Source organism: Pseudonaja textilis, chromosome 14 (genome assembly GCF_049901715.1).
Source record: "Pseudonaja textilis isolate UNSWEBS1 chromosome 14, rPseTex1.2, whole genome shotgun sequence".
Lineage (NCBI taxonomy): Eukaryota > Metazoa > Chordata > Lepidosauria > Squamata > Elapidae > Pseudonaja > Pseudonaja textilis.
In genome coordinates, this window is record NC_142003.1 from 14,443,176 (window position 1) to 14,466,766 (window position 23,591).

A 23,591-nucleotide genomic window follows, 5' to 3' on the forward strand; every position below is an offset into this window, starting at 1 on the left:
ACTTTATTTCCAGTTGTCACTAAAGGGAACGTTGCTAAGTCAAGGACTACTGTACTACAGCAAAGTGGCTTAACTTCTTTTGGCAGAGTATCTCAATAAGAAACTGAATTAGCTGTCAATGCGTTTACTGAAGTTTGCTTTATGGCCACATCCTGTATTTCCTAAGGAAGTGCCACTGAGTTCAAGTCAACGTGACTCAGGATTTTCCTAAAAAAATGTGAATGATGTTTTGGATATGGAGCTGACTCATGTGCTCCCACCTTCAAATTTGCTGGAGTTTTTGGTAGCCTTGGCGTGAGCGAACATGAATCCTGGCAGGAAAGAAGATTTGAGCTAGCAGCTGTATTACTGTACAAGTGTATATTATTTTTTTTTAATTGCATTTATCTTAGTAAGAATAGAATAGAATAGAATAGCTTTATTGTCATTGCATTCTACAAATACAATGAAATTTGAAAGTTACTCCAGCAGTGTCCCAAACATCACTTCACAATCACACTACAGAGTATTTAAAAATTAAATAATTAAAATAATAATTAAAACCTAGTCTAAAACCTATCTAAAACATATAGTAGATAGTTTAAAAATGCCACTATATACATAGGGCTAAATCACATATGCATTGTTTGATTCAAGACAATTATTGCCTTGGAAAAGAAACTGTTTCTCAGTCTATTAGTCCTCATTTTAAGACACCTATAACGCCTCCCTGATGGCAACAATTCGAAATAAGAATGTCCAGGATGAGAATGGTCTGTGGAGATTTTTAGTGCTCCAGAGAGGAGTCCGGTCTTCGCAGTCTCTTCCAAAGAAGAAAGAGAGCAACCGATGATTTTTTGTGCTGTGTTTATAACTCCCTGGAGCATCTTCTTATCCACTGCAGAGCATCCAGCACACCACACCGTTACACAGTATGCCAGAATGCTCTCAGTGGTAGAACGGTAAAAAGTAACCAGCAACTTCTCACCCAGACCGCTCTTTTTCAGCAGCCTCAGAAAGGGCAGGCGCTGTTGGGCCTTCTTTGCAGTGGCCATAGTGTGGACTGACCAAGTAACGTTGTCAGAAATCTGAGTTCCTAGAAATTTGAAACTATGAACTCTTTCCACACAGTCTCCATTGATATATAGCGGGAGAGGCTCTGCTTTGCATCGTCTGAAGTCTATAATCAATTCTTTGGTCTTTTGGATGTTCAGGGCGAGGTTATGACTCTTGCACCACAAGACCAGTCTGAGAACCTCTGACCTATAGGCTGTTTTGTCTTCTCCTGATATGAGTCCCACCAACGTGGTGTCATCTGCAAATTTTATTATAGAGTTAGTGGGACAAGTGGGAGTGCAGTCGTAGGTGTAGAGTGAATACAAAAGGGGGCTCCGCACACAACCCTGTGGAGAGCCAGTGCTGAGAGCAAGAGTGGAGGGAAAATAGCTGCCGTTCCTAACAGTTTGGGGTCTTTTAGTAAGAAAGTCCTTTATCCAACAGCAGATGTGAGAGGAGGGGCCCATTTCTAGCAACTTCTTAATCAGTATATCCGGAATGATGGTATTAAAAGCCGAGCTGTAATCAATAAAAAGCATCCTTACATAGCTCCCACTATGCTCCAGATGGTTCAGTGCAATGTGGAGAGCCATGGCAATAGCATCCTCTGTGGATCTGTTACTCTGATAGGCAAACTAGTATGAGTCAAGGTTTGATGGGAGGCAATCCTGTATATATTTTAAGACCAGTCTCTCAAAACACTTGATAATTATGGGTGTGAGAGCTACCGGTCTATAGTCTTTTAAAGTATTTCAGGAGAGGGCTTTTGGGGAACTGGAATAATAATGGAAGTTTTGAGACAAGATGGAACAATGGCTTGTGTAAGAGAAAGGTTAAAACTATTTGTAAACACATCTGCGAGCTGGTCAGCCCATGCTTTGAGTACCTTCCCAGGTATCCCATCAGGGCCAGCAGCCTTTTTCACATTCACTGCTCTAAGCACCTGCTTCACATCATACTTTTGTACTGTGAACAGCTGAGTACCAGTGGTTTGTAGAGGCAGTGTGTTCGAAGACCTATTCAGTTCGAACTGGGCAAAGAAGCAGTTCAATTCTTCTGACAGTGATGCGTCCTTATTGATCGATATGGGGTTGCTGCCCCTGTAATTAGTGATGTGTTTGATTCCCTGCCATCATTATTTGGGAAGTAGTCCTCAATCTTCCTTTTATAGTCCCTTTTTGCCTCCTTGATGCCCCACCTCAGTTCCGCTCTTGCCTTGTTATGCCAAAACCTGTCCTCAGACCTGAATGCCATATCATGTGTCCTGAGAAGTGATCGCACGTCCTTGTTCATCCAGGGCTTCTGGTTTGGAAAAATGTGGATGCGCTTATTCACAGTAACCATATCCACACAGGTCAAGATGTAAAACAGGACAGTTTTTGTATATTCCTCCAAATCCTCTTGTTCCAATAAATTCCAATTAGTATTTGAGAAACAATCCTGCAGCTGGTGAAGTGCTCCCTCCGGCCAGATCTTGATGAGTTTGATTTAAGGGTTAGTTTTCCTTCTGAGGGGGGTGTATGCTGGTATAAGGAACAGTGATAAATGATCTGAAAGCCCCAGATGTGGAAGGGACACTGCTTTATATGCATGTTTTACATTAGAAGACACATGATCAAGTGTGATGCTTCCCCTGGTGGCACATGTCACATACTGAATAAATTCGGGAAATACAGTCTTTAAGCATGCCTTATTAAAATCACCAGTTTAAGCTTATAATGTCTGCAATGACACAGCAGGATAAAAACCTACAAGTTGTAAAGTTGTAATAGAGGCGTCTCCTACTTTTCTCTCTGTCTGTCTCTCCCTCCGTGTGTGTGTGTGTGTGTGTGTATGTGTGTGTGTGTATATATATATATAGTCCTCAACTTATAACAGTTCATTTAGTGACCATTCAAAATTACAATGGCACTGAAAAAAGTGGTTTATGACCGTTTTTCACACTTACAACCGTTGTAACACCCCCATGGTCACACGATAAAAATTTGGACACTTGGTAACTGGCTCATACTTAGGATGGTTGCAGTCTCCTTATTTCCAGGTTGAATCTCTCCTTGTTCACTTTCCATCCATTATTCCTTATCTGGCCTTTGGGTGTCTTGGAAAACAGCTTGACCCCCTTCCTCCTCTCCGTGGCAGCCCCTCAAATATTGGAAGACTGCTCTCCTATCTCCCCTGATTCTTCTCTTCACTCCATTGCACCCTAAGCTACAATTTACAACAAGAGAATCCACATGTTGCTCTAACCCAGATTCAAGAAAACATGATTTGGCAGAGAAAACCACTGACAGAACTGTCTAAAATAATACTCCCTATAGAGAGGGTTAGAAAGACAGACTTTTCCTTCCAATTCCTAGATTCTGGGTTCATCCATTGAAGATAAATAGTGAGAGATTCAGAACAAATTAAAATGAAGCAATTCTCCACATAGTGCACGACAATTAGCATGTCCAACTGGCAATGAATCCTACTACTTGTTTATCCATCATGTAGGGAATTATTTTGCTTCCTCTGCCCTGTATCCCATTAATTTAATTTAATAATTCTGGTTATGAAAGAGGAAGAAAATGTTCTTTATCCGTTTTATCTGCTACAAGCTTCACCTCAGATGTTTCAGAAGTTTTCTTCCCTAGATAGGTCTCCATAACTAGCATATCAAACCCTTGGGGACTACTTGCTGAAGAAAACAAAGCCAGCTTTCCACATCACCACCAACCTGAGAGCAGGTTTACTCACCATCTTCCATGTCTTCTTCTGTGTTGTTGTGACCATCAGCCATGGCTACATTCCCATTGATGACTGGATTTGGGGTAATTCTTGGTGGATCATCGGCATCTCCAGCTTTTGAGGACAAAGAAGACAGAAGCAGATCAATAAATGGGGACCGTGCCAGCAGTGTGGACCAATATAGCGAAGGAATGGATAAAGCGTTTTGTCTCAATATGGCAACATCCTGCTTTGTTGGGTTGGCAGTCCTAATGTTACCATGTTGGGAATGGGATGAGGAGCAGGGCAGGGGGCAACAGTAGGGAAATTTTATATATAAATTCAAAAAAACAAAAAGAGCATTAAACAGCCACACAACTGTAACACGCCATCAATATTCACCTTACTAGTTCACTTGAACTGTCTCTTCCTGTACATAAAAGATGGCAAACAGAACAATTTATCAGCAGATAAATAATGTTTGAAAATATTGCCCTTCTAGCTTTGCAAATTACACTTCTAACTTTATCATCTCTCTCACACACACACTCTCCCCCCCACAAAGAACGTTTGTATTAATGAAATACTTCAGCTCATTTTTCTGGAAAGTAATCCCAAATAAGAAAAATAATAAATATTGTCACAATGGTTTGATGACAGACTGTTGCTTCTAATTTTCTTTCTACAGTAACCCCAGCTTATTCTTGCTAAAACTACTCAGAATTATTATTAATGTTAAAAGTTGTCAAAACATAGGTTTACACCACTTTTCACCCACATCTGGCAAATTGATATAAAACTAGTATGTTCTTTTTTTTTCTCCATTACAAGTGAAGCATCTGGCCTTCAAAAGGCGATTCAGCACCCAGGACAGAGCTTCATTGGCCTTCATTGCACAGAATTTACCACCAAAGTTATATCACTACAGGTGCTGACTTCAGTGATCTTAGGGGAAAACACAGTGCTGAGTGTAAGAAATTCCAAAAAACAAAAGTTGGCTTCAGAAAGTGTGCTTTGTCTTATGGGAAAACTGTAAAATTTGCTAAGCGCATTATTTTGTGCATTTAAAATGAGTTGGAAAATGCAAGACACAGTTGAGGCCTCTTAATTGTAATAATGTAGAATCCTTCATTATCCCTACAGTCAAACATGCTAACTAGCGCAAAAGAGTCATATTTACAGGAAAACTGCATAAAGAATTAAACCATTCGTACCTTAGTGTTGCCAGATAAACAGTTATCCCCCTCAAAGTCAGAAAAATAGTAGAGCCAGCTGTACCTAAAATATAGTTTGGCCCTTTAATACTTTGGAATTGTATCATTAATATTCTGTTTTCTACTACTGGCCTACTGTTTTTTTCCTGCTTTGAAAAGTTTTCCAAGTTACTTGGTAATGCTATAAATTTTTTATTATTTAATGTAGTATCTCCAAAATGCAAAGTCTTATTTTGCTTGCAGTAATGGAAGTAAAGGATTGCATTTTTAATTCACAACTTACTGTTAGGCAGCAACTAATTTTTCATTATCCTTACAAAGGAATGCCCTTTTGTTTAGGATAGGATTTCCAGCCCTGTGGATTTCACTACAACTCTCAATTCTCCCAAGCTGTCATAGAAATTGCCCACCGTACCTGGAGGTTACTAGGAAAGGGCTCTTTTATTTAAAGCTAGTTTATTATTACATGTAGTCTTTGACTTATGACTGCAATTAACCTCAAAATTTCTATTCCTAAGCAAGACATTTGTTAAGCGAATTTTGCCTCATTTTGTGACCCTTCTGCCGCATTTGTTAAGTGAATCACTGCAGTTGTTCAGCTAGTAATATAGTTGTTACATGAATCTGGTTTCCCCATCGAACTTGCTTGTCAGAGGGGCGCAAAAAGTGATTACAAGACCCAGAGACAATGCAAGCGTCATATATATGAGTCAGTTGCCAAAAAACTGAATTTGATCACTTGATCAAATGAACTAAATGAGCTTTGTAAGTTGAGGGCTATCTAAATTGCCAACACACAACTTATGAACTAGATACTTGGTGATCTATAACTAGTTATACCTTCTTGATTTAAACTATTGGACAAACTGAGACTGGTTAAAATAGTCTAAAAATTATGGGATGGGTGGTTTTTTTTGTTTTTGTTTTAAATGTGACTGGGTATGTTACAATTTTTACCAAAGCGAAATAGAGTTTAAAGAGCTTTTACTTCCAGACTTCTATAAAATATCCACATTGCACCATAAATGGAAACATCATACCTAAACGACTTAGTTGGACATAGTCTGTTCAAATCTGATTTAAAACTTTTCCTGCTCAGTGGCATGCCTCGTTCATATGATATGATTATATAGAGAAATTCTTTCCCAACCTGGCGCCCTGCGGATTTCAAATAATCAACGCTGTAGGAAGGGGGCACTCAGACTATCAAGCCCAATTAAGACTCCAAATTAAAGCATTCAATAGAAGAGAATATTTATAGCTCAGGATTGAACCCATGGGTCCATGGGACTCTCTTGAGCTTGGTTTTCTTGCAGATGGTTCATGACTCAAACCAGGTAACATCATTAATGATGACAATGAATTAAAACAGTGGTTGCCAACCAGTGGGCCAGGGACCATCGGTGGTCAGCGAGAAAATTTTGGTGGTCCGCCGAGAAATGTCCCCCCCAAAGCAATTAATCCAGGCTGTGCCCACATGGCCTGCGGGAACACAAGGCTTGCGTCGCTTGCATTGCGAGCAACATGAGGTAGTGAGGGGAGGGGGCAAAGGGCAAAGGGGGGGAACTTGCCCCACTCACCCCATGTGTCTCGCCTGGCCCCCGGGCTGCTTCTTTCCACTTCTTTTTTCTTCTGCTTTTGGCTGCACGCAAGGAAAGCAGCAAAAGTCTTTCTTTCTCTCCCCCAAACTCCGCCAGAAATGAGTCTTTGGGACCCTGCAAGGCCTCCTGCTCCAAGAGGCTGTGCTGGCACAACAAGTCTCACCAAGACTCATTTCTGGCGGAGTTTGGGGGAGAGAAAGAAAGACTTTTGCTGCTTCTGCTGTTTTCCTTGCACAAAGCCAAAAGTCTCTCTCTCTCTCCCCCTGAGAATGGAGCTGGAGATGGTATCCTGCGATCCCAAATAAAGAATGGATCAATCAGTAGGAAAAAGGGGTGGGGAATTTTACTGCAGACTTTTTTGGGGATTTTCCCAGGGTGTGTAGTTTGCGGGATTTAAAATTATGAGTTTGGTGGTCCCTGAGGTCCAAAAGGTTGGCGACCCTTGAATTAAAGCATCCATGCCGGATGATTTTCTAGCTTTGCTGAAACACATTCAGTGAAGATACCAACACTGAGTAATCCGTACTGGTTCCACTGTCAAGGTTTTTTTTTTTTTTTAATAAGGAATATTTTCCTAACTTTGGGCCTTCCTTCCTTCCTTCATCCACAAAGTGACTCTGGGCAGCTTACAATGTTAACCATCCTGTAAAATAAAAATACCTTTTCATACTTGCTGTCTGAAACAACAGAAAACAGGTCTCCTTTCAAAGAGGGAAATTTAACATCCCTTTTAGTACTAAAAACACAAATCAGAAGACTTTTTCCCATTATTATTTAAAAAAAAAAGATACATTGGGAATTTAATCAGTGGCACAGGCATTTCCTTTAAAAAAAAAAATAAATTCACAGATTTTACACAAATTTGTGCCAGCTCTGGAAAACGCCAAACTGTCTTAGGAATGGAAAATAGTCCATTCCCGAACCAAGTGGATTTTGCCCATCCTTGTTAATCATCTTTACAATCCAGTCTGGTTTGTCACAATCCTTCGTAAAATGCAGTATCCAGAGCTCCATGCAAAATGTGATGAAAAGAGCATCTCCTGTGGGAAGATGCAATGTTTTCCCCTTCCCAAATAATTGGGGGAGAAGTCACCTTACATTGATGAGAGGAAAAGACAAATTAGCAGAGAGCTGCCAACGTCACTGCTGAAAAATATGAATGCCTCTGAAGACTGGCCTGAAAAATTAACCTGTTGCTTTGCCAGGGCAGTTCAACGGAGTGACTATAGTCTGTTAAAAATGCCTAAATTGATTATTTACTTCTTCCTTCCTTCCTTCCTTCCTTCCTTCCTTCCTTCCTTCCTTGTCCAAGTACCCTTTCACATAATCATAACTTTATCTTGTTCTTTCTCTCTCTCTTGCATTGTTTTTTCCTTTCGTGGAATTCCCTCCCTTTCAAATGCATTCTAACCATTCTAATGCACTCTTTGCCATAGTCATCAGTTGCTTTTTCAACATTCTTTTGGCCCATGTTATTAGCAAGCCAGGTACTTCACGCTCTGTAATTAAAACTGTTATTTCTTTTTCCTAAAGGCAGCATGTAGCCTCTGGACTTTATTCTGGCCTTTATAACTAAAAAGTGCTGGCACATTTAACTTTCCTTTATTTCGTAACTTTGAGATAAAAAAACCTAAGATGTTAGTGAAATGTCACACTAGGCCTAATAAAGTGTTAATAATAATCTCCCCCTCCACCGCAAACACCAAAGCTATAAATCACAACCCTAGTTACTGTAATCCAAGTTCTCCAAAATGTAAGTGGAACACAGCCACCAAAATGTCATACCCCTAACCTAAGTGAGAACGCTTCATTGCCTCAATTCATTTTTAGCCCATTTCCCAAGTTGATTACTTTTTTAAAAATCTTAAGGTATTAGCTATTCATTACAGTTTTATGTTGTCAACTAAATAAACATTCATTGGACTACAACTCCAAACTCACTTTCCAAAAAAGCAATGCCTTCTGCATTTAATCTACAGTACTACTCAATAAATGAAAATAAAACGTGCATAAGTGCACCATCGTGCCTACCGTCCCTGTCCTATTGTCCCCAATTATTAGTTCCAATTTCTTACATTTAAACTTATGTTTATTCTTATTTCTATTGTATTGTAAGCGTTTGACAAAATAAAATAAATAAAATAAAAATAAAAAATACATAAAATGAAAGCAACAAAATGATTGCAGGACTCCACAATCTACACAATTAGATAACAGTTTCAAGAACTAAGGTTAAAAGACGCAACATGTTTTCAAAAACCAAGGGGAGTAGGATCCAAAGGTAACTTTAAAAGAGTGCTTATTTCACATTTGATCTGGCACAAGGAAAGTCCTTTTATGTAGAATTTATTTACAGAAATCTCCTGAGATACCTAAAATTCAGTGATTTGGGAGGTTGAAATCTTGACAGTAGGACCTTAGAAGAGCAATATATCGAGAAAATAAAATCTCCAGATCATTCACAGACTGACAACCTATAGTTGTTGCAATCTGCACCTATGTAAAAGGTACGATTTTCTTATTTCAGATGGTTCAATAAAATAATTAAGGTCCATTTAATTTGCATAAAGTTGCTTAATAGAAGTACTAAATATAGCCACATCAAGGCAAACTTCCACAAACATGTTTGTTAACACCTCTGAATAAATTTGCAACATCTCAAAAATAGCTGCCTTAAGTATAAACATAGTTATGAGGAGTAACGGTAGAAAAAAAAAAAGAGTTCAGATTTTTCTGGCAGAAAAACAAATCAACACACACACACATACACAAACACACACTCCTGAAGCAGGTCTCTAATATGGCTAAAATCAAAACCCATCCCTGGTCAATCTCAGCCTATAAAAATCTGCTACTGTCGAAGCATGAAAACTATGTTTCCCACTGAGATTGACTGACATTTTAATAAAAATAAACCTTCCTTATTTGCTGAACAACGGATTTGATAAACACAAAGCCAATCTTCTGTGACAACCACTACTCGGTCAACTGGATGAGCGTGGTACAAACGGAAGATTAAATCAATCTGCTGGAAGTGACAGCCCATGATATTCACAGTCAACCAGTCTGAATGTTGCATACGGTTGCAAGCAGCGCATCTCCCTCCAGCTGCTCACAGGAGGAAACGACACGGGGTGCCTTGGTGATTAACCCTATTCCAGAGCTAAGGATTCTGAAGGAAACAGCATCAGCAGGCAACTGCATTTGACCAATATTTGTGTGAACGTTGAGAAATATCTGATTCATGAGTGAAGCTTAGCCCCGATTTTAAGATCTCACCTGGGTTGAAGACATAGAGTTCAAGCAGGCTCATGTTGATTTAAAAACGGCGCCAGGTAGAAGTCCTTCCTACCAGTGCAGAAAGGTAAAGATTGGCCTAACATCTATCTAGTGTGTCCAACCAGCTTGAAGATCAGTTACATCACCTAGAGAGTTGCAAGAGAAGTGATTAACCCACCCGGGCACCTTCCAGGGGTTCTCAAGATACAAGGTAAGGTTCTTCGTACGCAAGAACCTATACAAAGCATAAACCTCTTTGTCAAGTGGGGAGCGTAAGTTTTGGCCCACCGACGAATACAATGCAGAAGTGCTTCAACCATTAATTTCTTTTAGTCTTTACTGGCTGTTCGGCTAGAAGGAACCAAAGGACCTTCCAAGACCCCGTTTGGCTAAGGCAAGCAAAGCAAAGAGTCCCCTGGGGATATATCGGTGACTGACCCGCTCTGTCTTTTAGTTCACAGCCAGCAGCTGCAAAAGTTAAGACAAGGAGAAAAACCCAACAAGCAATTTTATGTCAACAATATACTGGGCGGCATTACTACCTAACAGCTGGTATGATCCTGAAAATGGCTCTTAGTAACTTTAGCTGTATGACTGTTCTATAAGACCCTTCTGTGAGATGCTGAGGGGTTTATTTTTTTGGGGGAGATTTAGCTGGCCTAAGGGAAAATTATTGTTAATTAAAAGGAAAGAAGGGGGGGATTTTAGAATGTGATTATTGGAAAAAATGTAGCAGCCTAATTACCAAATCTAGAAATAATTCCTATTACAAAAGGAAACTTCTGTCCAATTCTGAATAAGCCAAATAAGTAATCTAAAGGAGGGCAATATGACAGGGGGAAATATCGATTAGTAATACGGCTGCTGTTTATTTCGGCATTTTTCAAAACATTCATTCCAGACTTGTTTGCAAGTTACTGCAACTGAAAATAAAATACAAGAACCCTCAAAGAACTCAAAACTACAGATTGAACTCATGCTAAAAATCAATGTAACCTTCACTGTTTTGATTTATTTATATCTAGGATTTCCATGATTATACCCGACCAAACTTGAATCCAAGACAATATGAAACCGGAGTTTACTTGAGCTGATCCTATCTATGGAGCAACACAGGGAAAAAAGGCTCACACTTTCTCATTCTGTGACATGTTACGGCTCTTACAACTTGAGTTTGATTTCATAAATGGTAACCTTCCGGTTCCCTTAGCCTGCTGAAAGTAGCTAGTTTTGTTTTGCTTTATGTTGAGGGAAAGAAAGGCAGGATAGCTGCTATGCAAAATCCTTTCGTGGGGGAAAAGCAGAATGCTGAGACTCAGAATTCCATGGCAGTTGCTGTAGCTGAATATTTGCATCAGCCAATGGCTGAAGACCAGGTATCCAACCAAAAAAAAAAAAAAAAAAAAGCTCTTATCTGCAGTAATTTAAAAAAAAAAACAGAAAAAGAATAATCAAAAGATCCAAATGTTCACTGGAAAACAGTGCTTTTCCAGCTTTTATATATTATGCAACGGTTTACTCTCTAAGGGGAAGAAAACACAATCTAATTTAGTATCCTGGCTGCATCAGACAGTGAAGACAAGATACGGTTATATTCGTAGCCCTTTTGCACGTGTCCTTTTAGTGAAAAGTCCCACTGAATTAAATGAGCCTTGTTCCAGGATCTGCCTGCGTGATCTCTCTCTCTCTCTCTCTCTCTCTCTCTCTCTCTCTCACACACACACACACACACACGTATATCCTGGATTAATCCCATAAAGATTTTGAATAGTAGAGACTGCCTACAGAAATGTACCGTGCCACAAAGAAGAGACAGCAACTGCTAAAAGGTTGGGCAGCAGAAATACATTATTGGAAGCCCTGTTCCATGGTGATTGTTGTTGGGTTTTTTTTTTTGCAGGTTTGTTCGTCTTCCCGTTCCCCGCAGGGGATATGGGTTGATTCAAGAGCCAGAGCCAGCCTCTTAGAAAAAATGAATCTACCAGCACATGTCCAGAATATTTGGAGGGCCAGAACGCTGCTCATCATAGGACTGCTGAATTATTTTGGTTCCAATTGGAAGCCCTGGGACTTTGGCTTCTAATATGGACAGGGCCTTCCCTCTCTTTTAAGAGCTGGACCACTTGATCTAGACCAGGGGTGTCAAACTCCATTTCATTGAGGGCCGCATCAGGGTTGTGTTTGACCTCTGGGGCCCAGGTGGGTGTGGCCAGCTTGAGGTCACTCTTGTTGGGGGCACCTGTGCAGGCCCGAGTGCTCTGCCAGCAAAAATGGGCTCCCAAGCTCCGTTTTTGGCTGCGATGGCCTCCTGCAACCCTCTGCCAGTGGAAACAGCTCAAGAGGGCTGTGTGTGGCCCTCCCAAACTCCGTTTTCACTGGCAGAGGCACCGCAGGCAGGTCCTTTCACTGTTTCCAGGCCGGATCTAAGCACCCCATGGGCCAGATCCACCCCCTGAATTTGACACCCTTGATCTAGAGCAGGGGGTCGCCAACCAGTGAGCTGGGACCACTGGTGGTCGGCAAGAAAATTTTGGTGGTCTGCAGAGAAAGCAATTAATCCAGGCTGCACGGGAACACAAGGCTGCGCTGCCCACATGGACCATGGGAACACAAGGCTTGCGTCACTTGCATTGTGAATAACTCGAGGTAGTGAGGGGAGGGGGGGAAGGGCAGAGGGGGAGAACTTGCCCCACTCACCCCACGTGCCTCGCCTGGCTGCCGGGCTGCTTCTTTCTTCTGCTTTTGGCTGCACGCAAGGAAAGCAGCAAAAGTCTTTCTCTCCCCCAAACTGCACCAGAAATGAGTCTTTGGGACCCTGCAAGGCCTCCTGCTCCAAGAGGCTGCGCCGGCACGACAAATCTCACAAAGACTCATTTCTGGCAGAATTTGGGGGAGAGAAAGAAAGACTTCTGCTGCTTCTGTTGCTTTCCTTGCATGAAGCCAAAAGTCTCTCCCCCCCCACCCACACGTGAGAATGGAGCTGGAGATGGTATCCTGCGATCCCAACGAGGTGGGGAATTTTCCTGCAGATTTGGGGGATTTTCCCAGGGTCTGGTCTGAGGGATTTAAAATTACGAGTTTGGTGGTCCCTGAGGTCCAAAATGTTGGTGATCCCTGATCTAGAGACACACATGAGGGTCCCACCCCAGGAAGTCAAAGGAATGGGGGCCCTAGTGTATCTTCACTGTAACTTCCCTCCTCCCCCGCCCCCCGTGCAATGGCACACATAACTTCTTGAGAAACAGGGCATGTCAATCTCTCTGCTTTTTTATAAACCATTGAAAACTTAGCCATTGTACCAAATATCTGTACCTCTTGGTGCGTGGTTGCCTTTTAGTGATGCAATCATTGCCTTTGCAGATTTTAATTGTACATCTTTTTTCTTTTGTTTTGAAAACCACCTCGGGTTTCAATGGAAATGGGCAATATATAAAATTGTGCAATAAAACATTAGAAGGAATTTCTATCCAGAAACAAGCAGGAGACAAATACTGACTACAAAAGCTAATTCCTTAAGTCAAAATTTCAACGAATTGCACAAACTACTCACATTAAAAGTTGTACGTCTGGTATAACTACTCTAAAAGAGGTGAGTCCCTGTCACTGGATCAGGTATGACGAGCACAGTTTAAAGAAAAGCCACTGATTGTGATGATGTCAGGAGCTTGAAGCGAACAGAAGCAATGATCCATGTTTAAAATATTCCCTGGAAGAAGCACCCACAGCCATGCATCCTGGGTTACCAAGTCTTCTTCTACACTGTAGATGATTAAGAGCTTTGAAGTCAATTTTAAATACTTCCCTCACTAGGCAAGCAGCAAACATGAATTAGAGTTGTTTGAACATTATGCGCAGAAAGGCCTTCAAGCTGTCCTTATCGTCATTACACAAGCATGCCTTACTTTGCATTCATCCAGAGGCAGTGAGAGCTGCCACAACCAGCCCTGTATCCTGCCAATGCAGATTCTTTGGATGCGGGTCGAAGTCAGGCAAAGGCGTTGCTCCAACATGGCCGTGGCAGAGGAAGCAGCTTTCCTCAATGCCCTTCCTATGCAACCAAACCCCATATTCTACTCCACATCCTACAAAAGTGCCATTACCAAATGCAAACCATCCCTTACATTCCATTGCCGCTGATTCAGAAGCTGCCACCACCTTCATAATTATTACAATTGCAGACAATTCTGGAGGTTCCTTGCTTTGTCCACATGGACAGGAAAGAGAGAATGGGAGAAAAACAACCCCCAAAATAACTTCTGGGAACAAAACAAGGCAGTGGCATGTAATAAACAGTCCTTATTAAACATCATGTAATTTGTCTCCTCCTTAGCGAGTTGAAATTTAAATGGAAACTGAAATAAAAAGCGGTGTGTTTCCATGTGATGCTATTTTAAAAAGCTGATAATCACCAGGTGGGTTTTTTTTTTACAAGCCAAGGTTTTCCTCTCACCCTGAAATAAGGAGAGCAGGTAATGAGTTCCTTAATTTCAGCATATCAAAATTGAGTTAAGTCAGCAAATCACAGACTTAAAAACATCCTGTGCAGATGATTACGGGTATAGCAGAGCTTTTAAAAGTGTAAAATATAAATATTTGCCTTTTTATAAGCCTATTAATTTGATCACAACTTCCCTTGAGTTTTAATGCTCTGGTCTTAACTATTGTGAAAAGAAGTTTTAACTGTTGGTGTTTGCTGCATTTATTGAAGTTTGATTATCGCACTTCAGTATCATGTTTTATGGCATGTGATTTTACCTTCATCAGCAACATTGGGAACATTTTTCTTTAATCTGTGATAAATAAAATAAAATTTACGTAAATTCCAACCTCTTACTTCTGCCAGGGTTTATTTAAAACTGTTTTATATTCCACTTTTCTAAACTCTACAACAGGGGTCCCCAACTCCTGCCATGGATGCCAGCAACCAGGTTGAGCAGTGAAACCCCATCCGTGGGATGCAGCAGGAGGTTTTTCCGGTCCGTGGAAAACCTTTTCTCTACGGACCCAATCAGAGGTGGTCTTCAGCAGGTTCTGGCCAGCTCTGGAGAACCAGTAGTGGAAAATTTGAGTAGTTTGGAGAACGGGCAAATCCCACCTCTGACTGGAGATTTTACAGTATCCTTCCCCTGCCACGCCCACCCAGCCATGCCCACAGAACCGGTAGTAATTTTTTTTTAATCCCACCAATGGACCCAACCCCCGATGCCCAAGGGGTTGGGGGCTGCTGGTCTAAAAATGTTCCAGCAAAAAGCAGCAGTGCATGGGGGGAGGGGGGGGGGGGAGAGACCAATAGTCAGACAATTCCTCTGCTTAGCAGTCCATGCTGTCAGGAAATTCTTCCTAAAATGCTGTCTGAATCTCTATCAGTTTCCATCTTCTATCGCTTTCAACACATAACACGGCTCATGCTCCTCTCTTGCACACAGCAATCTTTTAAAGTATTTGTCTCCCACCACTCTTTCACTGCTCTTTTAACTGTTGCATACAGGGCTTGGCTCCCAGTTAACACTCTTGTCTCCTCTGAACCCAATTCACTTCTGCCCTTTGAACTGTACCGTCCACAACTAAGCTCAGTATTCTAAGTACAAGCTAGCCAGCACAGGGGACAATGCAACCTATGGTTTCCATGTGTTCTTCTGTTAAAAGCAGTTTGACTGCGTGGAAGTTTTGAGAAGTTTGCTTATTAAATTCAGATTGTGGGCCACCGGGAGTCATTGATCCTGATCACATACGCCACTATCTATCTTACATTCTGCAATCTGAAACCTGAATTTGATACTTTCTTCACGGGTAAAATGAACAAAATGTTTTCACCGCTGAATTCTTGTCTTTGGATCTGTAGTGGGTTTCAAAAACTTTTACTACCAGTTCTGTGGGAGTGGCTTGATGGGCATGACTTGATGGGTGTGGCTTGGTGGGCGTGGCAAGGGAAGGATACTGCAAATTCCCCATTCCCTCCCCAGCCCACTAACCTGCTTTCCAACTCCGTTCTCCTGGGCAGGGCAACCAAAGGAGACCCAGCCAATCATCTGGGACTCAATGGGAGGCAGAGAAGAGACGGGGTTGGCGGGGCCAGTCAGAGATAGGATTTGCCAGTTTTCCAAACTACTCAAATTTTCCACTACTGGTTCTCCAGAACTGGTCAGAGCCTGCTGAATACCACCTCTGCTTTGGATCTGACCCAATGTTCAAGCTTCATTTGCAGTGTGATTTGGTCTTGCAGTTAAACAAATGTATCTTGTACCTCATGCTGAACAGGACTGGTCTCCCTTTGAAACAGCCTGACCGGATGACGTAAAACCATTTATGAACAACCTTCAATGTGGTCCAACTGTATCACAGAACCAACCAGTTAACGTGTCTCTGTCTTAGACTCAGGGAGATAGGGCGTTGGTACTTACCTGACACACCCGTTCTCTTTGAGCTGTTCAGAGCATCCAGTAGTGGGAGGTGCTTCAGTCTCTGCATGTCTAGGCTGGGCTTAATTTGTGGAACGCTCCTCCTCCTCCTCCACGGTACTCCTCCCCAGCGTTCCCCAGTTTTGGCGAAGACGAGAGAAATAACCGCCCTCGTCCTCAATGCCCTAACAATTCGTTGGCCGAAACAGAACCCTACCAGATGGAAAAAAGGGTGGGGCTGGATGCTCTTCACACCTCAAAGAGAACGGGTGTGTCAGGTAAGTACCAATGCCCTTTCTCCCATGAACTGTTCAGAGCATCCAGTAGTGGGACATACCAAAGCTTGGCCTGTCCTACGGGAGGGACTCCGTCTGGCCTGGAATCTCCTCCTGGTCCCTGTGGACCCGTTGCAGAACTCTTCTGCCAAATAAGGCCTCAGCAGATGCAAACACATCTATTTTGTAATGCCTAATGAATAGCGATGCAGAGGCCCAGGTTGCAGCTTGACAAATTTCAGTTATTGGTGCCTGTGTGGCCAACGCTGCCGACGTTGCAGCGCTCCTTGTTGAATGAGCTGTTATACCCCTGGGCACCTGCAGGGATTGAGTCTGATACGTTTTCGCTACCGCGGCCCGTAGCCAATGGCCTATTGTAGAAGGTGAGACCTTGGATCCCTGAGTGTTGGGCTGAAAAGACACAAATAAGGCTTCTATTTTTCTGAAAGCCGCTGTGCGGTTGATATATATTTGCAATGCTCGCCTCACATCAAGCCTATGCCATTGTAGTTCCAACCCTTGGGATGGTCTGGGACAAAAATTAGGAAGTATCAGCTCTTGTGCCCAATGAAAAAATGAGTTAATTTTGGGTATAAATGTAGGATCAGGATGAAGGACCACCCGGTCAGAATGGAAAACAAAAGATCTTGTCTGGTAGACAAAGCTGCAATCTCCGAAATATGATGAGTAAAAGTGATCGCTACAAGGAAAACTACTTTATATGTCAGAAATTAGAGACTTGACAATTTCAAGGGTTCGAAAGGACCCTTAGTGAGTGCGACGAGGACCTTGTTAAGGTCCCAGGTGGGATAATGGTGTACCGCTGGGGGGCGTAAATTTGTGGCTCCTCGAAGGAAATTCCGTATGAGTGGATGATGGGAAAGAGATAGTAGAGGCCAAGGCCGCCACCTGTCTTTTCAACGTATTAGGTGATAATCCCTTATCAAGTCCCTCTTGCAAGAACTCTAGGATTTGAGCCACAGATGGAGAGATGGGATCAATTCGAGACTCGGTACACCATTTGCAGAAACTGGACCATGTGGCATTGTAAATGCGAGTTGTTGGGGGGCGTCTGGCGGCTTGGATAGTGACAATAACTCTGTTGGAAAACTTTTCGCTCTTCAGACAACTCCGCTCAACCTCCAGACGGTCAGGTGCAATTGAGGGTCCGGATGTTGAAGGGGTCCCCAGGTTAGCCAGACCCTGGCTGGGGGAATTCTCCATGGTGTTCATACGGATAGACTGTGGAGATCTGCAAACCACGGCCGTCTGGGTCAGTAAGAGGCTACTAAAAGTAGTTCCGCCCTCTCGTCTAGCAGTTTCTGGATGACCTTGGGAACCAGTGGAAGTGGCAGGAATGCATACAGAAGTCCCGGGGGCCAACGACAGCGGAGCGAATTGAAGTTCTCCACTCCTTGTGAGGGGTACCTGGAAAAAAATCTTGGGAGCTGAGCGTTGAGGGGGGAAGCGAACAGGTCCACCACCGGCTGTCCAAATGTCCTGACCACCTCTTGAAACAGGGTCGGATGGAGATTGATCGATCGTGAAGGTCCTGGGGGCAGAAGCTAGTCCAAAAGGAAGGGCCACATATTCAAAATGGTGGTTATTATAACAGAATCTCAGAAATTTATAGTTGGAAGGCCGAATAGCAATATGTAGGTACGCCTCCGTCAGGTTTATGGACGTGAGGATGTCACCCTTTCTGATACCAAGTAAGATAGATTGCAGGATGTGCATTTTAAACTTGCGATATACTAAGAAACGGTTGAGACATTTCAGATCCAATATCGCTCTCCATCTCCCCGAACTTTTGGGAACAACAAAAAGATGTGAATAGAAACCTCGCCCTCGTTGGTTGGTGGCTACTGGCTGGATGGCTCGTATGTCCAATAGGTGTTGGAAAGCTGTTTCCATGAGATTACATTTAACCAAGTCTCTGGAGGACATGACATGAAAAAATCTGGGCAAGCAGACTGAAACTCCAGTGCAAGGCCAAATCTAATCGTGTCTCTGACCCAGGAATCAGAGGTTGAGGAGTCCCATTTGTCCACGAATAATTTAAGGCGTCCACCAATGGGGGTCGAGTCCAGGGAGTTATCTTGGACGCTTAAAGGACCTGTTTCCTGCTCCCCGAAAGGATCTCTTGGATTGACCACCCCTTCTGCTCCTATCCCCGAAGTTGGACCTGTCTGACTGCTGCCCTGGTCTGAATGATAGAGGTCTCTGGTATCTGGGTGAAAAGGATCCCTGGTAAAAGGGCCAAAAGGATCCCCTCCAAAAGGACTGAGGGTTTGTAGAATCTGACTTCCGAAAAAGGGAAGGAAGAATTTTCTTTTTGTTTCGGGTTTCAATTAGTAGCGGATCAAGGGAAGGGCCAAACAGTCTGTCTCCCACAATTGGGGATGAAGCCAGCTTGCATTTGTGCTTAAAGTCTGCTTGCCAATGTTTTAACCATAGTAAGCGTCGCGCTGTGACATGTGAAGTAATGGCCCTGGCTGAAAAATTGACTCCATGATAAGTTGCGTCAGCTGAGAATTCAGCAGCTGCTATAAGTTTAGCAATATCTTGGTGCGCTCTAAGGTTGGAATTAGGGACATGTTCCCTTAAGAGGCGGAGCCATCTGAGAGAAGAACGGTTGAAGGAGGCGGCGGCTGTGGCTGCTCTGATGGCCCATGTGTCAGACTGATGGGCTCTGCGTAGGGCTAGCTCAGCCCATTTTTCCTCCGGCTTTAATGCCTCCAGTGCATCACTGGGAATGGAGGAGGATGCTAGTCCCACTATAGGTTCATCTACCTCAGGAGTATTCAATAATTTTGAGAAATCAGGGGCCAAATTGAAATATTTCCTGTCATATCCAGTGGGGGCTGGGTACACCACTGCAGAGGCCCACTGTTTCTGTACCAGGTCTGAAAACATGGGAGGAACTGGGATCACCTCTGCTTCGACTACTGGTTGGTTGAAAATTAGATCTTCTGGTCCCTCTTCCGAAGGAGTTGGAGTGGTAGAAGGGGTCGACTTGTTTAGGCATGCAATATTTTTTGCCTTAAACAAGAGAGATCTGAAAAGTTGTGGGCGGAATAAGTCTGTAAAAACAGGTTGGTCAGGAACAAGGCCCTCATCCTCAGACATTCCCCTTTCTAAGGGGTCTGCTTCTGACAGGGGCTCGCTGTCATGTATTGATCCTGATTCAATCTCTTCCATTTGATCAATTTGGTCCACTTCCTCCTCCTCCTCCTCCTCAGTCGGCCCTTGGAGGGGGACCTCCCCTTGTAAATGTACCTGGGTATAGTGCTGCTCCGACCAGGTCAACGACCTCAGCGACTGGGAATCATGATAGGTGATCACAGGATATTCCCTGGTCATAACTGCGTATTGAAGACCTGCTACGATTCCCTAGCGGATTGCCAGCTCCTCCCAGGCCTTCATCCTCTCTGGAACTTCCTCTGGAAGAATGTTGACCTGATGAAGACCGGCAGCCGTCAGAGTGAATGTAGCTTCTGGAGCCCTTCGCGTGGTCGGTGTCCCAGATACTTGGGCCTGTTGGCTTTGGGGAGCCAAGCTGCGCCTGGATGAGAGGGAGAGATCTAGGGGAAGAGAAGGGTGGGAAGAGGTAGACGGACCTGGACTGGAGGAGGGGAAGTCCTGTGAGACCCTGTGCGCCTCCCGTGTGCGCTTATCTATCTGTTTTTGTAAAGCTTTATGGTGCCTGATGGCATCCCTTTCTGAAGTTTTAGATTTCCCTTTAGCCTGCTTAGGTTTGTGCTGAGATTTGGCTTTGACCTTCAAGGATGAGGTCTGAGAGCTGCTACCGTCTGCCATTTCGATTGAAGTTGGAATTACAGTATGCTTGTTATACAGTGCAATACTGTGAAGGCAGTTGGCACGCCCAGGGGCCAGATCTGAGGACAGACCGGTTGCCCTGATGATGTTTTTATTGCCCCCTTTCCTCTTTTTTTTTTTTTTTGAATAATACCTATCTATAATGAGTCGTATCTCAGCAATAATATTTTATTGATATTAAAATATTATACCGAAGAGAAAGTTATTATTATTCTTATTGTATTATTATATAACCACTAATATATATATATGGCAATACGTATATGAATATTAATTAAGTGGCACGATGTTACATGCTGAGAAACCAAACAGCCAAATTGAGAACGCCTAAAGGCCCAGATTGATTATGGTAGAGGCCTTCAACAGCTTCCCTGCACAGGTGGACACAGGCCTAGATGCTCGCTGTTGTGCCGCTGGGTTGATTGGGCTGTGAGTGTTAAGCCAACAATTTAACTGTAAGAATAGCCTCGAATGTTGAAAGAAACCAAGACGAGGGTATAATGGTCCCCAGTGTTCCTGAAGGGAACCTCTCCTCGGAACAGTTACCTCACATAGCATGAAATGGAATACAGGCACGTGGCCACGAGGTCTTGTAAGAAAAGATGGCCTCCGGCCGTTAATCTTTTGGCGCGCTCCCCAGCAGCAAACTGCCACCGTGTGAAGGAATAGCCTCCGATGGCTTTTCCTATAAGGCTAAGCGGCGGGGAAGGGTGGAAGGCACTAAGCATTTGAATTCGCCACCCCAAGTGGCGTTCAGAGGGGGAAGGAAAGCGATACGACTCTGTTGGGAGTAAAGAGCTCACGCCGCTGTTCGGGTAAAAGAAACTCTGCAGCAATCTGTCGGAATGGCAGGTGTAGAAAGATCGGTTTTGTGGGGAGGGGGCGTGGAACAGCGCTGAAGCCTCCCGCCGCTTTGGGGCACAAATTGGCGCTTCCCTGTAACGCGAGCGATCTCTGTAATGTGAGCCAACGTTGAGAGATCGCAACGCGATTAGAAGGCTAAAGGATTCTAAAGACCAGCTGATTAACTTTCAAACCTGCTAGCAAGGAAAGAATTTTTCCTGCTTCAGCCAAGGAAGAATCACAAGCACTGCCTATCTCTCACAAGGCTGAGCAAAAACTGGGGAATGCTGGGAAGGAATATCATGGAGGAGGAGGAGCATTCCACAAATTAAGCCCAGCCTAGATACGCAGAGACTGAAGCACCTCCCACTACTGGATGCTCTGAACAGCTCATGGGAGATTAAGAGACCTTTTCAAATGCTACATTCAAGATAGACCACATTCTTAGCATTCCCTTGGTCTATCAAAGAAATCATTCTGTAATAAAGGAGATAAGGTGAGTCTGACATGATTTGTCCTTATCAAAGTCACACTTGCTCCTGAACAACAGGATTGTTTCGAAATTCTCAGAGACATGCACTCATTCTAATCTCTTGTGCAATGCAGACATTAAGTTAATCTATCTGTAGTTTCCGAGTCTTGTCTCTTCCCATTTCTCAGTATCACTCCACACACCCATTGCATTTAAACTTTTTGGTACATCCAATATAGTATTTGTATTTGCATCCATACTTTGATGAAAATGGAAAGGCAAAATAAAGATGAACATGTTTATGAATCCATACTTATTAGCCTACAAAATCTCTGAGTAACTTGCAAGGAGATAGCAAAGGGAGGAACAAAAAAAAAAAACCTCGGAACTGTTTTTACATTTTTATCTGGGGTATATAGGAAGGGCTATTTGATTTTGGTGCAAGGTACAAATAACAGCATAAGAAAGACAAGTGTGGTCCTTCCACCAGCACAATCATTTACTCATTTGGACACACAATTTCCATCACCGCAAAGGAGATATTATTTTGTATGTGCAAAAACAAGAAAGATGCTTTATTTTGTGGTTCTGGACAAAACAGGCCTTCGGAATGTTTCGGGATGGCTGAGCTCTGATGGATCAACACTCAAAACAGTTCAAAGGTTTTTGGTTGGGGAAAACAACGGGAACCCAGAGCAAGGATCTTCTCCCCCTTTGGTTTACATCTACCAAAAACATAAGACTACAAACAGGAGTGTGTGAAGTTTAGAAACCCAATTAAAACATTAGCCCTGTAGTGGCTCTTTGCATTTAAACTTCTTGTTAAGTTCAGCAAAATTGGTAGCATTTGTATGTGAAGCACGTTAGGTGCAGCATGAGTGTGGAAATATATTCTAACTGCATTTATCTGCTGGCTTTGCAGTTCCCTGGGATTACCTGAGATACAGTATTTGCTGTACAGCTCAGCCCGCTGCTCCTAATCGCCTTTCCTGAACCTGAGCCACTTCAGCAACCACAAACTTCCCACTGGAAAAGAACACCACTGTGGTGCATACAACGCACTCTTCAGTCAGGCAGGGCCTGACAAATGTGAGAGCTTGCTTATCACCTAAACTTCAGCCAGCACATACCTCCAGACCCATCCTTGGGAGACCAGCTGTTCCTACAGTTTCCCTGAGAACCTTCTAAGACAGGGGTCTCCAACAGTGGCAACTTTAAGACATGTGGACTTCAACTCCCAGAGTTCCTCAGCCAGCAAAGCTCAATGCAAAGCTGGCTGAGGGACTCTGAGCAAAGCTGGCTGAGGAACTCTGGGAGTTGAAGTCCACAAGTCTTAAAGTTGCCATGGTTGGAGACCCCTGTTCTTAGAAGCGAAGGCAGGTTCACCATGTCTGTGTCGGCTACCGAGAGGTTTGTTGTGAAGCACAGAAACTGCCTTGGCCAAAGGGAAAGGAAGAGAAATGTCAAAAAGACACCTAGGCACATCCCAAACAGCTGCCCCCCCATGCTTTAGCAACATGGATGACAAATACACGGGAGTTCCAACTGGAGTGGAAATCCTTAGGGATCGAACTGGAGAGGTGAAGGAGAGTTCAATCTGGTGTTGATTGAGCTCTTTTGCCTCCGTTGCAACGTACCGTTGCACTGCTTTTAAAAAAATTAAAATCTAACGAATGACAGCAATGGATGAGTTCCTGGATAACTTAGGTGGTGAGGAGTGAGGGGGGCAGGGTTTCACTGTGGTTCTTTCTCCTCTGAGGCTGGTTCCAATTTGTGTTGGTGGAGGAGAGGAGAGGAGAGGAGAGGAGAGGAGAGGAGAGGAGAGGAGAGGAGAGGAGAGGAGAGGAGAGGAGAGGAGGAGGAGAGAGGGCTCCAGCTCCAGACTCCACTGCAGTCTGCCTCAGGACTCTACTTTCTCCCCACTCCTA

At 43.3% G+C, this 23,591-nt stretch overlaps 1 protein-coding gene across 1 annotated transcript in view; it reads right to left on the reverse strand.

The window, feature by feature from the left end:
* Window positions 1-23,591, reverse strand: part of USP7 (ubiquitin specific peptidase 7) — a 91,520-nt gene that overhangs the window by 41,638 nt on the left and 26,291 nt on the right. The window contains exon 2 of the mRNA XM_026704099.2: window positions 3,772-3,876. Within this exon, the coding sequence (XP_026559884.1) occupies window positions 3,772-3,876 (105 nt within the window). The remainder of the gene's footprint in view (window positions 1-3,771; window positions 3,877-23,591) is intronic.